The sequence below is a fragment of the Monodelphis domestica genome, chromosome 6 (assembly GCF_027887165.1).
Source record: "Monodelphis domestica isolate mMonDom1 chromosome 6, mMonDom1.pri, whole genome shotgun sequence".
NCBI classification, from domain to species: domain Eukaryota; kingdom Metazoa; phylum Chordata; class Mammalia; order Didelphimorphia; family Didelphidae; genus Monodelphis; species Monodelphis domestica.
In genome coordinates, this window is record NC_077232.1 from 269,596,814 (window position 1) to 269,620,542 (window position 23,729).

Consider the following 23,729-nt stretch of genomic DNA (forward strand, 5'->3'; position numbering starts at 1 on the left):
GTCCAGGATCTTCCCATTGTTCAATGCTGTCCTCATATTAATGTACCTGATTCTTTGTTTTATGGACTTTATGCTACATTTTTTTAACTAACTTCCTTTCTCTTTAAATTATGAAAATAATATGCTATATATAATATATAATAATGTAGCATGTTAATGTAGTATTTGGTTTTGTGAATATATGCATACTTAAAGAATGTATGTTTTCAAGATTAGATTTTGAAAATATTCGTTGTGTTTTATTTTTCTAACTATATGTTGAAAAGAGCATCAAATTTGTAGTCCTGGATTCAAATTTCAGCTTTGTGACCTTGGGCAAGTCACTGCCCTTCTGAGCCTCAGTTTTCTGAGGATTAGTCTTTGAAGCTCCTTTCAGCTCTAAATCCATAATCTTATGATCCAGTTAAGTCACCCAACTGATCATTAGTATAATTCCAATTGATGGAATAAATACATAATAAAATATTAAAAAAATCTAGAAAATGACACAATGATAAATATTTTTCAGCTTCACAGACATTACCTCTTTGGCATCAAGAGATTGTTGAAAAAAATAACTAGATTTTGGTAGTCAAAAGACAGCAGGTATATTGTGATAGTTCAGAAATATCAAAGCTTTATTGTAGTCAAATGTGTTGTTTTCTTTCTTTTTAAAACCCTTATCTTCCATTTTAAAATCAATATTATGTATTGGTCCCAAGGCAGAGGAGCAGTAAGGCGAGGCAATGGGCATTAAGAGACTTGCCCAGAGTCGCATACCTAGGAAAGGTCTGAGGCCAACTTTGAACCCAAGACCTTCAGTCTCTAGGCCTGGCTCTCTATCCACTCACTGAGCCACCTAGCCACCCCACTATATTGGTATTTTTTTAAACAAATTTTCTGAGGTTAAGTAATATTCATTATTTTTCTTTGGTGATAATTTCCCTTTCACTTCTCTACATTTAAGTAAAAATGTCAAAGATCATTTAAATGCCAAGAGAAGTAAACAGCTTCATGGAAACAAAGAATTTTAATGCCTTATTTAAGCTACCAATTGCAAAAATGCAATGGAATCCACAGAAAAGTTTCTGACTTACAGGGCATCTTTTGATGGATATTCAATTAATTTGAATTGTTAAAAGTTAAGGAAAATTACCTGTGCTTCTTTTAGGCTGTTTTTAGCCTATTAGTATAAGAGGAATATAAACATTCAAAATGTTCCCTATACTATTAGAACACAAATAGTATCATGATGGCTCACACTGGTAGTGTATAACATTAGTACCATAGTAGCCTTGTAAATTCCTCATTACGATTTTAACCTCATATATAGGTGTTGATATAGCATATCACAATATTGACTTACTGTTTGCTCAAGAGTTTTAAAATATTTGGATTTTTTTGTTTGTTTAATTTATTTAGTCAATTTAAAACATTATTCCTTGGTTACAAGAATTATATTATTTCCCTCCCGCCCCTCCCCCTGCCCTTCCCGCAGCCAACACGCAATTTCATTAGGTATTACATGTGTCCTTTATCAGAACCGATTTCCATGTTGTTGGTGGTTGCATTAGGATGTTCATTTAGAGTCTACATCCCCAGTCATATCCCCTCAACCCATGTAATCAAGCAGTTGTTTTTCTTCTGTGTTTCTGCTCCCAGTTTTTCCTCTGAATGTGGACAGTGTTTTTTCTCATAGATCCCTCCAAGTTATTCAGGATCACTGCATTGCCACTAATGGAGAAGTCCTTTACATTCAATTGTACCACAGTGTATCAGTCTCTGTGTACAATGTTCTGGTTCTGCTCCTTTCGCTCTGCATCACTTCCTGGAGGTTGTTCCAGTCCCCATAGAATTCCTCCAGTTTATTATTCCTTTGAGCACAATAGTATTCCATCACCAACATATGCCACAATTTATTCAGCCATTCCTCAATTGAAGGGCATCCCCTCATTTTCCCATTTTTTGCCACCACAAATTATGAATATTTTTGAACATGTCTTTTTCCTTATTATCTCCTTGGGGTACAAACCCAGGAGTACTATAGCTGGATCAAAGGGCAGACAGTCTTTTATCACCCTTTGGGCATAGTTCCAAATTGCCGTACAAAAACTTTTAATTTGATGTCATCAAAATTATTTATTTTACATTTTGTTATTTTTTTCTAGCTCTTGCTTTGTTTTAAAATCTTTCCTTTCCCAAAGATCTGACATGTATACTATTCTGTGTTCACCTAATTTGCTTACAGTTTCCTTCTTTATATTCAGATCATTCTCCCATTCTGAGTTTATCATGGTGTAGGGTGTGAGGTGTTAATCCAAACCTAATCTCTCCCATACTGTCTTCTAATTTTCTCAGCTGTTTTTATCAAATAGTGGATTTTTGTCCCAAAAGCTGGGATCTTTGGGCTTATCATAGACTGTCTTGCTGAGGTCACTTTCCCCAAGTCTATTCCACTGGTCCTCCTCTCTGTCTCTTAGCCAGTACCAAATTGTTTTGATGACCACTGCTTTATAGTATAGTTTGAGATCTGGGACTACAAGTCCTCCTTCCTTCCCATTTTTTTTCATTATTTCCCTGGATATCCTTGATCTTTTGTTCTTCCAAATAAACTTTGTTATTATTGTTTTTTCTAATTCAGTAAAAAAGTTTTTTGGTAGTTCAATGAGTATGGCACTGGATGTTTTTAAATCACATGATGAAAACATATTTTCCTAGCTTTTCAGGAAACATCAGCAGAGTTGTGTTATATACTGCATAAGTACAACATTAATAAACATTAATGTCCTTAAAACATTTTCTTATTCCCTCAGTTTTTTTTTTTTGGTGTCCTGATTTATGTAGTATTCACTAATGGTTATATTGTTGCACTATTAACAGTTCGCATGGACTCATGTCACTTTGCTGATAACTGTAACTCAGTCTCATCTTGTCATCCAAAATCTGTTTGAAGGCATGATATGGTAAGGGGAGCAAGAATAAATTGTTTTCTTATGGTGTTAGCATTTTACTTTTTGTTATTGTTAATATTTCTCTCAAAAAAATAAGTTGACTCCAAAGGAGCTGGAGACATTTTCCCATGTAAGTTAAAAGTTTTATTAAACACTTTAGCATTCAAAAATTTTACTAATTTCAGCTTGCTAATGTCTAATTCCACTCTTTATTAAAACATATCTTTAATTGCTTGTTATTTGACAATGAAAAACCAAATCCTTAATGGCATACTTCTAATCACTTAAAGCATTATTTTATAGTGCCTTTTACTTATTCAGATACTATATTCTTATTCAGATTCTAAATAAAACTTGGAAAGTTTCTCAAAGCAACAAAAAATGAACTACATTTCCATTGATGGAAATCTACAGTCCTCTTTTAAGATCCTAATGATCTTAAACTATGACACATACTACCAAGACATCATCTTTATTTTTGGATTTGTTGATTAATTGCATGTGTATCTGATGGCCTACCTAACTAAACTGGCTCACAAGATAGATCACAGGATCACAGCAATTATCTGCCCAATAAAATGTATAAGGGTTGTTATTTGAGCAAATGCTCAATTCTGAAGAAATCATGGATCCTTAATATGTTGAAGAATTAAACAGTAACAATGCATTTTCCCCTAAATATCTTGTAAACATGAGCTGAATGTGAAAAGTTAGAGTTCCTTTGCAAAGCATTTAGCCATGTGACAAACTGAAAAAATTGTGTGTGTAATGTATGTATGTATGTATGTTTTCATTGTCATACTGAGATTCTGGAGTTCCAATTTAATGAGTCACAGATCTGTAAAACAGATTTGTAAAAAGACATGATGATGGAAATAAATTTTCATTTGTGATTAAATTTGAAAGAATTTTGTAAGTATTGATTATAGTTATGGGTGGGGGGAATATTCAGACATTCTATCTTCACAAATTTTTAAACTCATTAGTTTAAAATTAACTAAATAGTTTATAGGTAAGCATTTTTATTATTAAATTAACTAAAAAGGACAATTTAAAATGAATTTCATTAAAAAATTCTATTGAATCAATTTTTTTCCTCTTTATTTTTAAATGTTTTTCCATGTTTGCATGATTTGTTTTCTTTTCCTCCCTTCTTTCTTCTCCCCATCCCAGAGCTAATAAAAGCAATTCCACTGGGTTATATAAATGTTGTCACTTGATACCTATTTCCATATTATTCATTTTTGCTATAGAGCAATTTTTTAAGGCCTAAAACCCAAATCACATACCCATATGTACATGTGATAAGTTATACCATGTTTTGCTTTTGCATTTCTATTCCCATAGTTTTTTCTCTCAATATGGATAGCATTCCTTTACATTCAAGAGTGTCCTGACTTGTTGCATTGCTACTAGTAGCAAAGTCCATTATATTGAATTTCTCCACAGTGTTTTACTTTCTGTACAGTGTTCTTTCTTCTGGTTCTCCTCATTTCACTCTGCATCAGTTCATTGAAGTTCTCCCAGTTAATATGGAAAACCTCCAGATCATGATTAAATCAATTTTAATGAATCATTTTAAATTTAGGATTTATTAAAGTTAGCTATTTAAGTATTCGGTTAACTTCACAGATGTCACACTAGTTAAGCTAATAGGAATCCTAGAATATTCTAACATAGTTCTGCTACCGTGCTTCAAAACATGGTTTCTTTGGTGTTTTGATCCACTGTCCACTGTCATAATTTTTTGAAATTTTAATCAGTTCTTGTAAAATAAACCTAACCCATGGCTTGATATCATGGCTTTGGTATTTAAATCTGCCCCATGCTTTGATTTTGCTTTTTATGTTAATGGATTTTAGTACTTATTTTTAAGAGTTTAGTTTTCAGACCATGTTTAAATTGCTCATTTGGAAAAAATCAATTGTTGCTAATCCATTAGCCCAGTGCTGATGATTCTCTGCTCCAAGCTGGGATGTAAACACCAATATTGTTACCATTGGTTGTTGAGTAATAATTTTGTAGTAGTGCTTAATCAAGTCACTTTTTTTTCCCCCTGTGGATTCTTTTAAGGTTTCTTGTTCCAATATCAAGTGTTATCTGCAATGACATTACAGCCTACCTTTTTGGATTCTTCTTTGGAAGAACTCCCTTAATTAAGGTAATGTAAAAATATGGCCAGGTAGTTACTGTACATTTTTTAAGAAAGAAAGGAGCAACAATAACAAAACTCAGAACTGTTAGAATGTGTTAGAAGTTTTTAAAGCAACAAAACTCCATATGTCTCTAGATATAAAAGAGATCTTGGCTTAGAATCCTTCACAACATAAGAATCTTGGAGTAGCATGTATAAAACATTGCCAGACACTGGAGGGCCTTGAACGTCAGGACCAGAGAAAAGAATGACATAACTAAATATGTAAGAAAAAATTATTCAGACATTTGTCTACAGGAGGGACTTGGGGGACAGGGGAAGAGATCTAGGGAATGAGGGCCTTCCTTGTGCAGTAGTAGTAGTAGTAGGACCAGAGGGAAAAAATAGAGAAAGAGATGCTTCTGAGATTGGACTGAGTAACAAGGCACAGGAAAAAGAAGACTCAAAGAGAATCTCAAGTTTTAAATGTAAGAATTTGAATGGCCACACACCCTCCCCACAAAATGAAATTAAGAGGAAAAGCAGATTTATGAGATGACAATTAGCAGTTCATGTTGTGATCACAACAAAGGTCAGAATATAGGAGAATGGATGCTATAAGGCATGAGGAAAAGAACCAAAATATTTGTTCCCTGAGAAGAAAGGACCCTAGACAATGAATGCTTCAGATAGATCGAGGGAGATGAAAACCAGAGGCAGGTTTGGGTTGGAAGTTGGATTTGGATTTGTCAAGTAAGTTGACCTTGTTGACATCTGTGAGAATAGTTTCTGGGGATTACTGGGAGAAGGAAGGCAGTTAGGAAGTGGTTAAAGAGACACTTGATATTTGGGAAATGAAAGCGTTAGAAATTCTGCATTATTCTTATCCATTTCTTGCCACTGTACCACAGACCCTTCAAATTTCTCCCCTATCCTCCTATTATGAGCTCTTGTAGGAAAAAAGTATTCCTGTCATTGAATTCTGATAGATTATCTGGCAGTGTGACCTTCCAAAGCAAAAAATATACTATAACAAAAGACCTGCAATTTATGATATAATCACCTAGCTGTGAGACCTTGGCACAGGTCTAAGACTGATAAGAAATCAAATTCAATAAAATAATTTTTAAAATACAGTGAAGATATTTAGTGTTCTTAATTGCCCTGGTTCCCTGGTAATCAAATTTTTAGTTTTTTATTTTGATCACCAAGTAAATATTCCTGTTGCTTCATATAAAACTTTATTATAAAAGGTGTAACTTTAGTATTTGGAATTAATTATCAATTTGTGTATAGATCTTAGTAGGATTACCAAAAAAATTGGCAGCATAGTATACTTAGCTGAATGTTGGTCATGAAATCTCACAATTCAGCCTGACATGTTAAGACTCTTGTAGAAAACACAATTCCAAAACTATAAAAGTATTTTATCCTTTTAAGGAATTGTGGTGTTAAACCTAGCATTAAAAAAATTCAGTACACTGAATAATATTCCATATTTTTGAATATTCACTGTGATTAATATATCATTGGATTTATGTTATCTATTACTATAAGACATGTATTGATATAAGTATTAGAAAAGGAGACCTGAGTCTTTTTATTAAGGGGATTACATATAACTAATAATTATTTGAGTACTATACTAGGAGTTTGATAAAAGTAGTAGTAAGTTAGGGGAGGGGAAATTTTTAAGTGAGTGGTGGAATTCGTGTAATTTGAATGAAGCCAGGAGAGGAGAAGATGACAAATTTTCAGGATGCTTAGAAGAATTAGGGCTTCAAATATAGAGATCTTGAAAATGTCTGTTTAGTAACTTATCTTACCTTCTTTTTTGTTTGTTTGTTTTTTTGTCTTTGGTTTTTTTTTTTTTGGTGATGGTGGTGGGGTCCTCTGTCAGCTATCTCCTAAAAAGACATGGGAAGGATTCATTGGAGGATTCTTTTCCACAGTTGTCTTTGGATTCATTGTGAGTATTAAAAAAATTTTTTTTATGTCTTTCTTTGATTCTTTCATGCTTTTGCAAAATTATAGTGTTTGTTGCTTTGTTCTGAATCAGAACAGATTAATACTGGTCAGGTTATTAAATACCAATAATGAGTAACACATTCTCTATGTATATGTAAAGTAATTGTATTAGTAAATGTAAAGTAAAAACTGAAAGTTTGGGAGCAGATAAAAAGCTGTGTATATTATCCCATCTCTTGCCTGGGTATCAATCCACTGAGCTACCCAGCTTCCCCCTGGTTTGGGGTTGTTGTGTGTTTTTAATAAATCTCCCCACTCCCACCCCCTTATTCTGATATAAGATATGTGAGTAGTGGAAGGGAAAAAAGGGTAAATTTCACCAGATAAAATATGTATGTCACTTTTAAATTACTTTATTTTGGGGATTTCATTTATTGTTTGTTTGTTGTCCCATGGTTACATGATTCTTGGTGTCTCCCCTTTTCCCTTCCCCCTCCTAGAGCTGACAAGCAATTTCACTGGGTTATATATATAATCACTTTATTTATTTTCATATTATTCACTTTTGTAATAGAGTAATCTTTTAGAATCAAAACCACAAGTCCTATACCCATATAAATAAGTGATAGATCATATATTTTCTTCTGAATTTTTACTCCCACAATTCTTTTTCTTGATGTGGATAGCATTCTTTCTCATAAGTCTCTCAGAATTGTCCAGGATCATTGTACTGCTGTTAGTAGCGAAGTCAATTACATTTGATTATCCCACAGTGTTTCATTTTCTACATACAGTGTTCTCTTGGTTCTGCTCATTTCACTCTACATCAGTTCATGTAGGTTTACTTTCTAGTTTATATAGAAATCAAGCAGTTCATCATTCCTTATAGCTCAATAATATTCCATCACCATCATATGCCACAATTTGTTCAACCATTCCCCAATTGAGTGACAACACTTCATTTTCCAATTTTTTGCCATCACAAAAAGCACAGCTATAAATATTTTTGTAAAAATAGAAACTTTCCCATTTTTTTGTCTCTTTTGGGATACAAACCCAATAATAGTATCGCTGGGCCAGAGGATATGCATTCTTTTAAAGCCCTTTGAGCATAATTACAAATATGGCACTTTTTAATAATGCTAACTATGGAAATTCTGGTTTTATAAGTGGCAAGAATAAAGGGAATAATTAGTTGAAGTTTACAGAGAGCCAAGAATGCCAAAATGATCTTTCATTTAAGCAAGATTGTGTAATTTTCAGCACAATCATAATCTTCAAAGCAGCAAGTGTATAAAAACAGACTTTTGCCAGCTCACCTTGCAACACTTTCAGAATTGAGGATTGAAAATATCTGCAGGGGAGAGACAGACAGAGAAAACAAAATTTGATCTTAAAACTGGTCCAATAAGTTTGGTCGGTATTTTTTGTTGTTGTTGTTGTGTTATTTAGGCTAGTTTCTTGTTCATTATGAAACCATTTTGTAATCTCTGTTCAGATTTTTGTGCTTTCCCCTAAACCTACAAAGTTAGTAATTAAGAGAGTGTGAACTACATGATTTTCCTGGTTTTCCCTCTCTTGTTTGAATACTCTTGATTTTACATTAATCAGTCACTTATCTACTAGAAATCTATGTGCCAAGCACTGTGCTGGTAAGAGGGTCCCTGCCCTCAAGGAACTAATATTCTTCTGGGAGACAGAATATATACATATACAGTATATAACTTTTATACATATACACATATGTAGAAAAATATGCATGTGTATATATAGAGAAGTATATATACAGAATATATCTATATATAAACAAATAAATAAGATTAATACAAAGTGGATCTTGGTAGGGGTTCACTAATATCTTCATTAGAAATAGATAAATCTTCATAAAGGAGATGGTGCTTTAGCTGATTCTTGAAAGAAAACAGATATTCAGGCCATTTTGACAGTTCAGGCTTGGCATTAGAACAAAACAATACTCATAGGTGAGTTTTAAAGGGATAAGCAATTACTTAATGAAAGCACAGAGAGGATGTTCAGCAGTTGTACAGAATTAGTTCAGGTGAACAGTCTCTCCTTTTGCATTTGCATAGTGGGAAGCTGAGGCTTAAACAGAGTTAAGTGACTTGCCCAGGGCAACAGCTAGTAAGTGGCCGAGGCTGGATTTGAATCCAAGAAGATACATCTTCCCAGTGCCAGGCCCTGTGCTCTATCCACTGTGCTACCTGACTGCCTGCTATTGACATAGAAGAATGTTTTTATACTGTCTTGCCCCCCCCCCCCAAGTGTCTTTTATGGGAGAAATTAGCCCAACCTTCATGGTTACTTCTACCACACCAAAAATCCTAAGAGGTGGATGTAGAAGGAAGTCTTCCAGGCATGAAGTGTTGTGTATACAGACAGGACAGTGTGGCTCTCCAATCTCTGAATTCAATGAGAGGAGTAAAGTATAAGAAGTCTGGAAAGAGAGAAAAGGACCAAATCGTAAAAAGAAGAGTTTATATCTTTTTCCTAGTAGCAATAGGGAACTAAGTCAGCAAGAATTTATTACATAATTACAAGCCAAGCTCTGGGAATTCAAATACAATAAAAATAAAGATTGCTACTCCCTAACTTTGATGAGCTTTTAGAATTAAGGGAGGGGAGAAGGTGGGGAACAGCATATAAAAGGGAGCTAAAAAGGTGATTGGAAGGGGATTCAGCAAGAGAGACATGTTGGAGTTAAAAACAATAAGATTTGGAAAAAGACTGGATTTATGTGGGAGTGAATGAGTTATTTGAGGGTGATACATAGGTAGTAAACCTGCATGACTGGGAAGATGGCAGTGTCTTTGACATACAGAAGTTTGGAAGAGTTATGTGTTGACATGAGGATGAGTAGAGATGAGTTCTGTTTTGAAAATAGTTTGAGATGCCTATAGGACATACAATTGAAAGTCACTTAATGATGTAAGACTAGAACTCAAAAGTGAGTCAACTGCAGAAATGATAATCAAACTTCTAGGAAGTGAGGTAACAGGGACACAGAAGAGTAAACCTCCCTTTCTCTCATAACAAAGATTTAAGGGAAAGGAAAATAGTGTAACAAAGCCATTCAACACAATAACCATGTTTCACAACACATACACACACTCACACGCAAACTCTCTCTCTCTCTCTCTTTCTCTCTCTCTCTCTCTCCCCCCACCCCCCATCATTACCCACTTCAACAAAGAGGAAATAAGGTTCATTTTCTCAACTTAGTCACACAATTACTTGTGCTTCATTGTTATTTTTCCATTTACATTCTTGTGGACATTTTGTTTTCATACTTTCACCCAGGACAGTCCCTTCCACATAGTATTTCTAAAAATGTTTATTTGAATTGAAATTGGTAGCTAGAATTAATATATAACATTTTGTTTCTAACTCGACTTTCTGACACAAAACTGAAGTCAATTTTTATGATTGACATTCATTAATTCATAGGTACTTGTTTTGTTTTTCAGGCTGCCTACATTTTAGCAAAGTACCAGTACTTTGTTTGTCCAATTGAATATAGAAGTGAAATAAATTCATTTGTAACAGAGTGTGAACCATCAGAACTTTTCCAACTTCAGACTTATTCTGTTCCTCCCTTATTGAAAGGAGTGTTGAGATGGGTAAGAGAAGCCTCAATGTAAATTCCATTTTAGAATAATAAAGTTAGCTTTCTAATAAACTGATTTGTGTTGAAAATCTCTGCTATAATAATATTCTCTCAGAGGACAGAGTAAATTAACCGACTGAAGAATTCATTACCTGCAGAAGCGCCATTGGTAATGACAAATGTCAAGATACCATTTAGCTCAAATAAATTTGCATTAGCAACATTGGGTATCCCTATGTTTTTCCAGATGAAATAAATGTCAGTAGAAACAGGGTATGACAGTTCAGAAACTGAATTACACATTACAGGTTCAGCATATTAATATGCTAGGTCAAAGTTATTTAATAATCTACAAGGAATACAACAAACACTGTTTATTTCTCAAGTAATTTTCTCATCCAGTATTTTTTGCTGCCATTCTAAAGAATCTTAGAGGTCTAACATCACATATGATTGGATCCTGAATTTTTTTTCTCTGCACCTTTATCTTAAGGTTATAAAAGAACCTTCATGGAATATAGAATAAGGAATTCACCTCGGAGGCAGAGATTATTATGCCTCTGACATGTGATGGTTATATGAACTCTGGAAAGGGCTCAGGGCTCTTCCTGCCTACTATAGGTTGCAAATTGGTAGATGAAGATCTCCTACAAGGACAAAGCCATAGCTCTGGATACCCCATAACACAAAAACAGAAAAGCATGTTGCGTGCTGGGCTTGACTTGGGGAGATTTCTTTTTTTCATCCCAAAGTGTTTTGGTAGGATTATGTACCTAAATAAAAGTATGGCCAATGATAGCTTCTGTTTCTTTTCTTTCAGGATACAGTGAGCTTGTATCCATTCCAGATACACAGCATTGCACTTTCAACATTTGCATCTTTAATTGGTCCTTTTGGAGGCTTCTTTGCTAGTGGATTCAAAAGGGCTTTTAAAATTAAGGTGGGTGTGAACCTTTCATATCAGACAAAAAAAGCTGTGATTATGCTTGTAATGGGAATTGTTGTTTCTCTCTTGGATGTATACCCTTGAAATAAAGGCAATGCCTTTTTTGTTTTCCTCACAAACATACTAAGTAATCTTTAAGCCTTGGCTGACATATTTTACTTAGTGAAAAAGGTTGTCATAATTGACCCATTGATTTTAGTTTTTCATTATGTCAGTTCACAATGGTAAGTAGTTTAACTAGAAATGAATTTGTTCTATAAAATAGTGTGCATATGCTGGCTGTGTTGGCAGAATGAAGCTCTGCTACTGCAGTCTTTTATAAATTTTTGTGGGTGACCTGGTATTCCCTTCTAGTTCCATTTGAAAGGGAGGTTTGAAGGCTGGGAAAAAGTTGAGTGTTATGAGTCAATACTATGTCCAATGGTCTAACTACTAGACTTCATCTGTAATTGTTCTATTTCCTGGAACAAATTTAGATTAGAATCAAGACTGGGTACCACCTACTGGGTCATCACAAGGTCAAATCAACTCCCTGTCCCACCATCCCCTTAGTCTCATTTGGTTTTACTTAGTTCAGTTACCAGCTTTTCAAATGCAACCAGCAGCATGCAAAGAACTGTTTTCCACCTTCTTGCTCCCTTCATCACTGGACACTGGGGGTAGCCTCTTGATGTATCCCAGTGTATCAGGAGCTGGTGCCAAGCTGCCTTCAACAGAATGCTTCATCCTTTTCTGCTTTGCTATTACCATTTTTTTTAAGCAAACCACAAACTCATCATCACCAAATTCTATTGACTACACCAAACATCATGTGTGCCAGATGCACGCTGGTACCAAGAACAAGATGAAAATTTGATGCGATTGAGAAACACCTTTTACTATACAACAGCAAAAACATTAGGCATTTAATCAGGAAATCAGATTCAGCAGAGCTCTTCCATACTCCACAGGGACATAACCAAGTTGGTAGCAACAAAAGCCCCCACTAGTATAGGTAGTTCTTTGGGTCCAAATGGCTATCCTCCCTTTTGGAACTGACTTTTTAGGGGGTTCATCATGTCACAAGGGGGGCCCTAGCACATTTGACCTAGTATAGGCTTATGTGTAATCTGGAAGTTGAAAAAGTTCTTTGTCTCTAAAGGATCACAGTGTGCCGTCTCCAGTATCTTTATTCTGGGTGTCTCGTGTAACCTTGAAGTTACTATTCAGACCTTTCACCTAAGGCCTGAACATACACACTACTCTGACATCAAAAAGCACTTTGTGTAAATCCCTAAGTTTGTCTTATATGGCACTTATATGTCCTCAGGCATCCGTGTGGCGAACATTAGTTTCGTGTAGCTGGTAGATTTTGGTAATGATGTCTTTGTGGCTTATGACTGTTGGTCCAGTAGGATAGGATGTGGAAGGCCAGAAAAGAGTGATTGCATAAGAGTTCTCTACATTCTGCTTGCTAACTGCAATTTAAAAGCTCATGATGGAAAGTGAAACCAAATGAGACGCCATAGAAGGTAGGGAGCCAGTTAGTTGGCCTGGTGCTTGATCAAGAGCTTGCAGGAAACTGACTACACCTGTAGTGTAGGAGAGGAAGCAGGACCTGAATACAACTACAAGCTGCCACATGGTAAATGTGTGGAAGCAAAGAGAAATTATTTTGTGATTATAAGGCTCAGGAGTAAATAATGGATAAATTGACCTCTGTGTAATCTCTCTCAATCAACCCCACTCTACTTCCAAGCTCCGGAATTTTCTGTACTATCCAAATTAACTGTCTCTTCGTTGCACATGTAATTGGAGAGAATTGGGGACATTTGGGCAAATGTTTTCAAGTATAGGGGGAAATTCTATCAGTGTACTAGTGTACATTCTTTCCCCAAATCTAAAAAGTAAGTAAACTTTCTGTACTAAAAAAATTATCTTAGAGAATTTATATAAATCACAGAAAATCACAGTTCTACCATTTTTGTCTCTTCTTGGACAAACTAAAGTATTAGAAAGCCTAGTACTCTCTAGGACTAGGACTAATATTTATTTGCATGGTTTTATTTTTGTTCTGAAGGATTTTGCAAACACCATTCCTGGACATGGAGGAATAATGGACAGATTTGACTGTCAGTATTTGATGGCAACTTTTGTTCATGTGTATATCACCAGTTTTATAAGGTACAGACATGTTTCCTTATAGTATTACAATAGGCTTTTTTTTTCTGTGTGTGATGTTCCTAAATATACCATTTTTAAAAATTTTATAATCTTGTGAACAGTCGTGGGGGGTGGGGTATCTGTGTGTGTGTGAGAGAGTCTTTAATAGTCTGGAACAAGGGTACAAATAGTATGATATGGGAATAATCTTAAGGTGAGTAGTTTTTCAGCATTAGTCACTTATTTGGGGTGGAAAGGAAAAGAATAAATTTTTTTAAATAATTGGATCAATCCTTTCACTGATGTGAATATTCCCTCCACCTTTTTATGCTTGTTTCCATCTTCAGTGCCCTACAATGAGATATTTTGGTTACTCTATAATAGGGGTACTTGACCTTTATAGGATTTATGAACTTAGGTTTATTTTTTATTATTATTTTGATAATTATGTTTTATTATAATTCTGAGAAATGATCCATAGGCTTCACCAGACTGCCCAAGTGGCTTATTATACACACAAAAATGGGTTAAGAACCACTGGTTAACAGGATTTGTCCAAAAAAAAAATTGAAAATAAACTGGTGGCAATGGAGTCAAGAAGATGGAGTGAGCAGAAGCATTTTTGCTTAACTTACTCTGTTCTCTCCAGAATAATACAAAAAATGTGCCAAACCAAATGCTGACCAGGAAAGCCAAGAAAAATCATAGTGAGCCATTTTTTTCCAATTCAGGGCAGTGGATGGAAAAAGAGGGAAGTCAGCTGACATAGAATTTGGACTGGTCAGAAGCAGCAAGGATTCCCAAAGAGAAGAAAGACAGGACATCCCCGAACTAGTCTAGTGTTGAGTGGAGTGAGATGCCATTTGCAGCTCTATCATCCTTTGGCCAGTTCTAGGTCATGGATCCAGGTCTGACAGAAGTGGTTGCAAGGGAATGTAGACCTATCCCAGCTGTGTTCTGAGGAAAGAACAAGTTCTGGAAATGTAGCTTGGATGTCTTAGGTGAAGAGCAGTAGGGACTCATTTCTAGCCTTCAGCTTATTATCTAAACCCACAGTGAAATAACTAGAGCAAGAGTCCTAGACCAAAGGGGAACCAGCAAATAACTGAACTTGCATAGCCTCCTGCAGGCTAATAGGTACTGAGTCCAACAGCAGTCTGTGGAAGCTCAACCACAGATGCAAAATTGGGTCAGGAACGCTTACACAAGGACAGTGATATCCCCCCAATTACATCACTTTGGGAGCCTTAAATTCTTGTCCAGCCTGCAGACTGAGCAGCAGAGAATGTGAAGGGACATAAGTTCAGACCAGATATTGCACCCCAGGGTTGCATAGAGCCTAGCACTAATATGTAGACCAAAGTCAAGGCTCAAAAGACTGAAGGGAAAAACAAACAAACAAACAAAAAAAAACAGAAAAATCTACCACAAAGAGATCTTAGGGTGACAAGGGAAGGTCAAAACACAAAGAATTTCTATTAGAGTTAGAGTTTTTAAAAGTATTTTAATCAAATGAGAATTATGGGGCAAAGCTATGACAAAAGAATTAACACCTTGGCAAAACAGGTACAAAACCTAAAAAAAAAATAGTCTGGAAAATTAAAATTGGTCCAATGGAAGTTATTAACTCCATGAGACATTAAGACAATATGGAAAGATTTTTTTTAAGTGAACTATTTCATTTTTTTTTAATTGACCTGAGGAACAAGTCAAGGAGAGAATTTAAGAATCAGTGGCCTACTTGAAAGCCATGAATAGCAACAACAACCAAAAAAAAAAAAAGAACCTGGACATCAAATTTCAAGAATTTCAGATATCTTAGAATCTGGACAAAGTAGAAGTTAAAAAAAAATCCACAAAATGAAACTCCAAAATGAAAAATTCTCAATAATCTCATAGCCAAAATCTAGAGCTCTCAGGTCAAGGAAAAAGTCTCCCAAAAGAAAGAAATGAAGTTAGATAGCTTATGTGATCAGGATCATATGAGATTTAACAGCTATACCTCAAAGAAATGATGAGCTCAGAAGATGATATTCCAGAAGACAAATGGAGGAAGAATCGTCATGAGTCCAAAAACAGCCTCAGACTCTGGCTCTGACTGTGTGACTGTACAAGTCACTTAATCCTGTTTATATCAGTTTTTCATCTGTAAAATGAGCTGTAGAAGGAAATAGCAGATCACTCAATCTGTGCCAAATGGAGTCACAGAGTTGGACAAGACCAAAACAAATGGAAAGAGTTAAAATATATTCTTATCTGGGAAGATGATAGATGTTATTTCCTCCAAACTTTCTCAACAAAGGTCTTATTAGGCAGAAAATTTGAGTGTATATCTATAAATATGTGTATATTTTGGATGATCTAAAAGAAGAAAGGAAGAGTGGGAAAGAGGAGTGAACTGGGAAAGGAAGGGAGAGAGGAAGAATGTGATAAATTATTTCATAAGATAGGACAAATTATCTCACAAGGAAGGATTGATGGAAGTGGGGTGGGGCAAGCAATATGGATAGAGGGGAATTATGGAGAAAGGGATAAGAGGGAAGGATAGATTAAGGGAAGCAGTAGTCAGAACCAAAACAGGTTCTTAAAAAGGGGACAAGGGGAAAAAAAGAGAAGAAAAGTATTAAAGTAAAGGCTGGAGACATTTAGCATCGTAACTGTTAATGTGAATGGGATAAACTTGTAAAGTGGAAGAGGATAGCAGAATGGTTCTGAAACCAGGATCCAGCAATATTCTGTTTACATGAAAAACCTTGTTTAAAAAAGGGCACTTGAGGGGGCAGCTGGTTAGCTCAGTGGATTGAGAGCCAGGCCTAGAGACAGGAGGTCCTAGGTTCAAATCTGGCCTCAGACACTTCCCAGCTGTGTGACCCTGGGCAAGTCACTTGACCCCCATTGCCTAGCCCTTACCACTCTTCTGCCTTGGAGCCAATATACAGTATTGACTCCAAGATGGAAGGAAAGGGTTTAAAATAAAAATAAATAAATAAATAAAAAGGCACTTGAAACAAAGATACATATATACAAGGTTAAAATAAGAGGCTGGAGTTGAGAATCTGTTATGCTTCAACTAAAGTAAAAAAGGCAAAGGTAGTAGCAATCATGATTTCAGAGAAAGCAAAAGCAAAAATAAATCTTAATTTTATAAGATAAACAGGGAAATTACATTTTACAAAGAAGTACCATTAAACTAGTTGTATGACCCTAGGCTTAATCCCAATTGCCTAGCCGTTAACCTCTCTTCTGCTTTGGAACAAATATTCATTATTGATTCTAAGAAAGAAGGTGACATAGAATAATAAGAATAATGACATAGCATCTAAAAATTTTTAAGACCTTCTGTCCACTGAGCCACCAGCTGCTCCCCATCCAAGTTCTTAAAGGAAAAGTTAAATGAATTATAGAAGGAAATAGTAAAATAATACTAGTGAATAACCTCAATTTACCCCTCAGGCCTCTAACCATAACATTAGAAAAGTATTTTAGAAAAATTAGTTATGATAGACTTGAAGAATATTAAATGGGAAGAGTATACTTATTTCTTAGTTGTTTATGGCACCTCCACAAAATTGGCAATTTGTTTAGGGCATTAAAACTTCAAAACAAATGCAAAAAAGCAAAAATATTCATTGCATTTTAAGATAGTGCAATAAAAATTACATTGACTAAATGTCTTTGAAGCATAGACTTAAAATCAATTGGAAAGGGGCAGCTTGGTGGCTCAGACCAGGCTCAGAGATGGAAGTTCCTGGATTAAAATCCATCTTTAAATACTTCCTAACTGTGTGACCCTGAGCAAGTCCTCCATTGCCTAGCTCTTACCACTCTTCTACCTTGGAACCAATGTTTAGTATTGATTCTAGAACCAGAAGATAAAGGTTTTTTGAAAAAATAAAATTAATTATAAGCTAATAATTCTAAAGAATGTGTCAAAGAACAAATCAGTTGCTGACTTAACAAAATAATTTATTTAAAGATAACAATAACAATGTGACAAAATAACAAAATCTTGGGTATACAACCAAAGCAGAAAAATGTATGACTCTAAATTATTTCATTAGTTAAGCTATATATCTTAGAAACAAAAACCAAACAAGCCATAAATACCAAAAGGGATGGGAGATGGGGGGCATTTAAAGAACAGAGAATTTCATACCATATAAAGTGTTTGAAAAAAATTAGTAAAGAAGGAATCCTATCAAATTTCTTACATGGCACGTTATAGTCTAGATACCTAAACCAACACAGAGAAAAAAAAAAACAATTATAGATCAATTTCCTATATCCTAATTGTTAAGGGTAAATTTTAGGGTTGAGACTGAATATTTTTTTTAGTGATCGCCAGGGGTTTAAATTCTAAATCCCAATGAAATACTCAAGTCAGAATGGAAATTTATGGTGGTTTATTTACAATAAAAGGAAGAAATTAAGAATAAGGGAGAGAGAGAGAAAGGGGAGATTTGCTCTGGCTTGGTCTGAGCCAGGGGGAGTTCATAGGCCTCAGCCAAGGGGCCTTCTTAGAAGATTAAATCTAGCTCAACTTCCAGCCATGAGGCCTCCTCCAAGATGAGGGGCCTGCTCAGAGGCTGGTGCCTTCCGATGGGTCAAGGGAAAGGGTAGTCAGCCTTATCACTCACCATGTGGTCATTTCAGGGAAGCAGTCTGGGGTCTCCATGCTCCATCCCTCCAAGTCAAGAACCACCACAAAAGCCCCTCTCACAGGAAGTGACGCAAAATATAAAGGAAGTTCTTTATATCACTTCCTGTGTCTCACATGTACTAATGGTGGCTTAAACTTGGCTTTGAATAGCCCAGGGGGGTCAGTCAGTTGTTCTGATTTGTCACTTGCTAGCACACATGGGTCATAGACCATCCTCCCCCACAGTTAATCCTTAAGTGGCGGTGTATACATTCCTGGTTGCTAAAATGCTAAAGACTAAACAGGGTGGAGTAAATCTAAAATTCACATAATGAATATTAATATAAAACTTTTAAATAAAATATTAACAAAGAGAATACAATATATCATAAAATTACATACTATGCTGGATTTATACCAGAAATGCAGGCTTATTCAATATTAGGAAAACAATAAGCACAATTCAATATCAATAACAAAAGCAACTAAAACCATATAATTACTTAGGTAAGAATAGAAAAAAACTGACAGAATATAATACTTATTCCTGTTTGAAACACAAGAAAACAGAAATAATTTGAGCTTTCCTTAAAATGATATGTAGTATCTAAAACCAAGAAGCATATGGCTAGAAGCCTTTCCTATAAGATTGAACAGATATCTATTATCCCTATTAGTATTCAGTATTGTACTAGAAATGCTAACTATAGCAATAAAACAAGGAAAGTAATTTAAAGGAATGAGCATAGACAAGAAGAAACAAATTTGGACCATTTTATAGATGATGTTAGAATTCTAAAAAAATCAACTAAAAACCTAATTGATATAATTAACAGCTTCAGTAAAGTTTCAGGGTAAAACTTAAATCCACACAAATCATCCCCTAATTTGTATATTACCAACAAAATCCAGTGCAGAAAAATTCCATTTAAAAAAACTACAAATGACATAAACTACACAGGAAATTTGAGCACAATTACAAAACACTATTTATTACAAAGGCAGATCTAAACAGAAATAGTTGCTCATGAGTAGACTGAGCCAATATAACAAAAATGACCCACCCCAAGCTTGACTTATTCATTGCCAAGCCAAATGACCTAATGGCTATATTATAAAGCTAGAAAAAAGAATTCATCTGGAAGAAAAAGAGTTCAAGAATATCAAAGAATCAATGGAAAGAAGAGGCATCTTCTTTTGAGCCTGATCTGAACCTCTAAGCTGCCCACTTCCAATTGATTTTAAGGTTCTATCAGTACAAAGCCATGATGGTCAAAACATTTTGGAACTAGTTATGAAATAGAAGTTGATAGTGAAATAGATTCAGTCCACACTGTACAGAAGCAAATGAGCATAGTAAACTAGCTATTCTCAGCTGTTGATGTAAGAACTCACTATTAAACAGAAAATGTTGGGAAAACTGGAAAATAAAATAGGGTGAGGGGAACACTTCTAATGAGAGAAAGCCAGGCCTAGGGATGAGAGGTCTTGGGTTCAAATCTGGTCTCAGAGAGCATTGATTCTAGGACAGTTTAAAGGGAGGGGTGGAACTACACATAGACATTCATTTCATCCCAATGGGCACAGATTTAGATGTAAATTTTAGGGTGACATTTCATTTTGTATGATGCACAGCTAGGAAGTATCTGAGGCCAGATTTGAACACAGGACCACCAGCTGCCCCCTTCAAGGACCTCTTCTTGAAAAAATTATTTATGATGTACTGGCATGGGGTTTTTGAGGAGTCCAAACCACACCCCTTGATCCCAAATCATATTTTCAAACTAAGTTTCTGTCTTCTTTTTCTTTCTTCTTTTCACTGAATAATGATCCATGTTTTCCTGCTGTCAGATAGCTGGGGTTAGAGACAGGGCTTGAAAACCACAGTTGGCTTTGAGCCATGTTGCACACTGGTATATTTAATAAAGCACACATTGAGTAGAGCAGGACAGGACAATATTCCTACAAAGCATTTTTTTTTCCAGTTACATGAAGAAACAATTTTTGACATTTCGGAGTTCAAGTTTTCTTCCCTCCTGACCCCTCAAGACAATGAATAATCTGATATATTCTATATACCTATAGATGTACCTTAATGTAATACATATTTCCATATTGGTTTGGTCATGATACAAGTCACATGTCACACAAATGGAAATCTCAGGAAAGAAGTATTGTGGAAGGTGACATTCCACTTTGCATGAAGTCTCAGGTACATTGGTTTGTAGAGGTATTTATGATTACAAATCACAAGTACTTTCTTAGCATTGAAAAGAATGTCTAAACCTCTCCAATGCTAGCTGTGCCCTGTACATTTCCCGTCTTCCCACCTGGAAGAGAACATTCTTTGTGCTAATCAATATTTGTTTCCATTCATAACCTTGAAATAATGTAAATTATCTTTTTTTTGTATCCTCAGGGGTCCAAATCCTAGCAAAGTCCTTCAGCAACTGCTGGTGCTTCAGCCGGAGCAACAGTTAAATATCTACAAAACTCTGAAATCTCATCTCACAGAGAAGGGGCTCCTCCAGCCGTCCCTGAAATTGTAGCTGTGTCCACGAGGAACTTGAAGCAATTCTGTAGAAAAGCACTGACATATATTTTGCACCTGCCTAGAAAAATATGCAGTAAATTGAGGTTTTTAAAGACATGAATGTTACTTCTCTAAAATTACTGTGAATATTTAATAAACATTTGATCCAAGTATGAAATATATAACAAATTGCCTGCAAAATATCCTGTATTTTTTCTAGTGGAGCTCATGATATTGACAAGACATGCCATTTCTTACCTTTAGGATTTCAAAAGAGAAGAACCTCAAAGGTTCTCAAATGTACTCATTGAGGAAATGTTACTGTCATCATAGCCATGTCCAAGTATTTGCCCCTCCAGTTCAATAACCCTTGGAGCTAACTTTTATAATACAGTAGAAAATCAATTTGACTAATAGATTCTTGTGTTTTATTCTGAAAATATTTTCTCAAGGATAACTGTTACTAAGGCATGGTTATATTTAAGATAGCTAAAAGGGAGTGTTTAAGATGAGAGCAAAATGCAGAGGCTTGTCAGATATTTGGCTAGCATGTAACTCAAGGAAAATCTGCAGAGCATTCTGTTTTGCCTGAGATCCTTGCTGTCCCAAACATTTCTTTGGAAAAATGAATTCAGAATAGCCACGGATCCAAATTCATAAATATTTGTTGATGCCCTTTTAATTTTCTCTTCAGTTGTATTGGTCTTATCAGAGAAACTGACAAGAGAAACAGTGCCCCCCCTTTGGCCCTGGGGGCAGCATCTACACCATTTGCTTATTTCATGATCCATATTTAGAATCGTGAAAAAGTCAATGGTCTTGTGTAAGGAGCAGAAAGGCCAGAAAGCCTTTGCTTTGGTGTATCTGATTGCATTTCTCATAAATTAATCGAAAACTACTGATGCTGTAGAAACTCTCTCCCTGTTAATTATTTAATTTACTTGTTGCAGCTTCAAGAAATTTAGTAGTCCTAGCTAAAACTATATAGGGAATAACAGATATATTTATAAAGAATGTTACGCTAATAAAAAAAAAGAATAAATATTTTTGTTTACATTAGAATTAAATTCTAATCACTTTTGAATATGTAAAGTGAAAAGTTGCATTTAGCCCTGCCAGGGCACTATGTAAGTATTCTATAAATAGCCTAGTCATATGCTCTCTGATTCCAAAAGAGAGGATTGGTTGAATGGAGAGCTAAGAGATGGACTTCTTAGTCCTACATTTGTTAGGTTATTTGTTGTTGTTGAATGAGTACAATCATTGTGCTTTTCAATAAAAATTGAGAATTGGCACTGGAAAATTCTTTGATAGGAAGACAAGTCTCAGAATCAGGCTGCTTGCCATTTGTTGTTTTCCCTCTGTCTCATCAATCACTAAGAGCTAATTATAAAAGCACTTTGGATGTAAATAAACATATGCACATCTGGTGGACTTTATAAAGCAAACCTATGTGTGTATAGGTGTGTGTGTGCATCATGAAGCTTATGTATGTTTTAATGGGTTTTCTCATACATGTCTGCATATTTATAGAAAAAATGAAATTTGTGAATTCGTTTGGGGAAAATCTAGAAGAGGTCATTAAATAATTGCTAGCAGTAATGAAAAAATTAGAAGAGAATCTAAAGAAATAGCTGCATTGCAAACACTGAAATGTATTATAAAATATAAAGCTTTAATGGCCTTTTAGAAATATAGATATGACTTCAAATTGAGAATAAATTCTATATGTAAAAACAGTCTTAATTTTTATTTTAACAGAGCTATAAAGATTCACTTTTTTAGAATAATTTTATAGCATGTATCTTAAAATAGAATCTATTTTAACAAATAAAACCTACCTATGTGGATCATTTTTATATTTACACTGTGAAGAAGTAAATATTTCAAGATAGTAATTGTGATAGTAAGAACAAAGCTAGGATCTTCCTTTTCAGCCATAATAATGGCCACTTATTCTGAATTTACCTTTTTAAAAATTAAGTATTCTAGCCACTGCTTCCTGCCCTCAAATTTGCTGGTTTACTTTTTAACTCTGGAAGCCAGAAAACTATTATTTCTTCCTCTTAGTGATTCCCCTCGCCTTGGTTCATGGGTATGTGTTCCTATTTAAGAATGCAGTCAATAGAAAGGGGTGGGAGGGGGATCTGCTTTTCCATTGGTGGCTTTTTTTGATTTACATTTTGGTTTTTACAAGGATGTCGTACCTTGTTTAACAGAAGATGTAGAAACAACAATGTAGATACTGTATACAGGTGCCGGCTTATTATGTATGTTCTAATTGGTTGCCTAAATCTTTTATGAAAACTGGATTGGGGGAGAAATAAAACTTAAAACTGCATTATAGACTCTTGTAGTTTTCTCCTTTTAGCTGGACAGAATAATAAATGCATCTTCACTATGGAAAATGATTTCAATTGCAATTCTTACTCCAATGTCTGATAAGGGACTTGAGGGAAAATGGTAAAAGCTGATTGCTCCAAATTACTCAATCATCTCTTGAAGACAGACATAAATCTGATATCCCAAATTGCAAGAAACTGCCACAAATCTTTAAGTCATTTCTACTTTAGATATTTGGTCAGAGGATATGACAGTTTCAAAAGACATGATCAACTACCGGAAGAAAAAAAAACACCAAGTTATCAAGGGCTTTGAAAGCCAAACTGGATTTGGTAGTTATTCCTGGAAACGACAGGGAGTGAAATAGTTCTATACAGCGACAGAAATAATGTTTGAAGAAGAATGACTTGTCTTCATTTCAGATTGACACAGATTAAGCAGCTCTGGTCTAGTCTAACCTCATTTTCCA

At 35.1% G+C, this 23,729-nt stretch overlaps 1 protein-coding gene across 1 annotated transcript in view; it reads left to right on the forward strand.

Moving 5' to 3' along the window:
• The window catches only part of CDS1 (CDP-diacylglycerol synthase 1), a 78,302-nt gene extending 55,044 nt beyond the window's left edge, over positions 1–23,258 (forward strand). Inside the window, exons 7-13 of the mRNA XM_001364683.5 lie at positions 2,860–2,942; positions 5,004–5,091; positions 6,965–7,033; positions 10,518–10,670; positions 11,478–11,597; positions 13,663–13,766; positions 20,804–23,258. Of these exons, the coding sequence (XP_001364720.2) occupies positions 2,860–2,942; positions 5,004–5,091; positions 6,965–7,033; positions 10,518–10,670; positions 11,478–11,597; positions 13,663–13,766; positions 20,804–20,933 (747 nt within the window). The 3' untranslated portion in view covers positions 20,934–23,258. The remainder of the gene's footprint in view (positions 1–2,859; positions 2,943–5,003; positions 5,092–6,964; positions 7,034–10,517; positions 10,671–11,477; positions 11,598–13,662; positions 13,767–20,803) is intronic.
• The last annotated feature ends 471 nt before the right edge of the window (positions 23,259–23,729 follow it).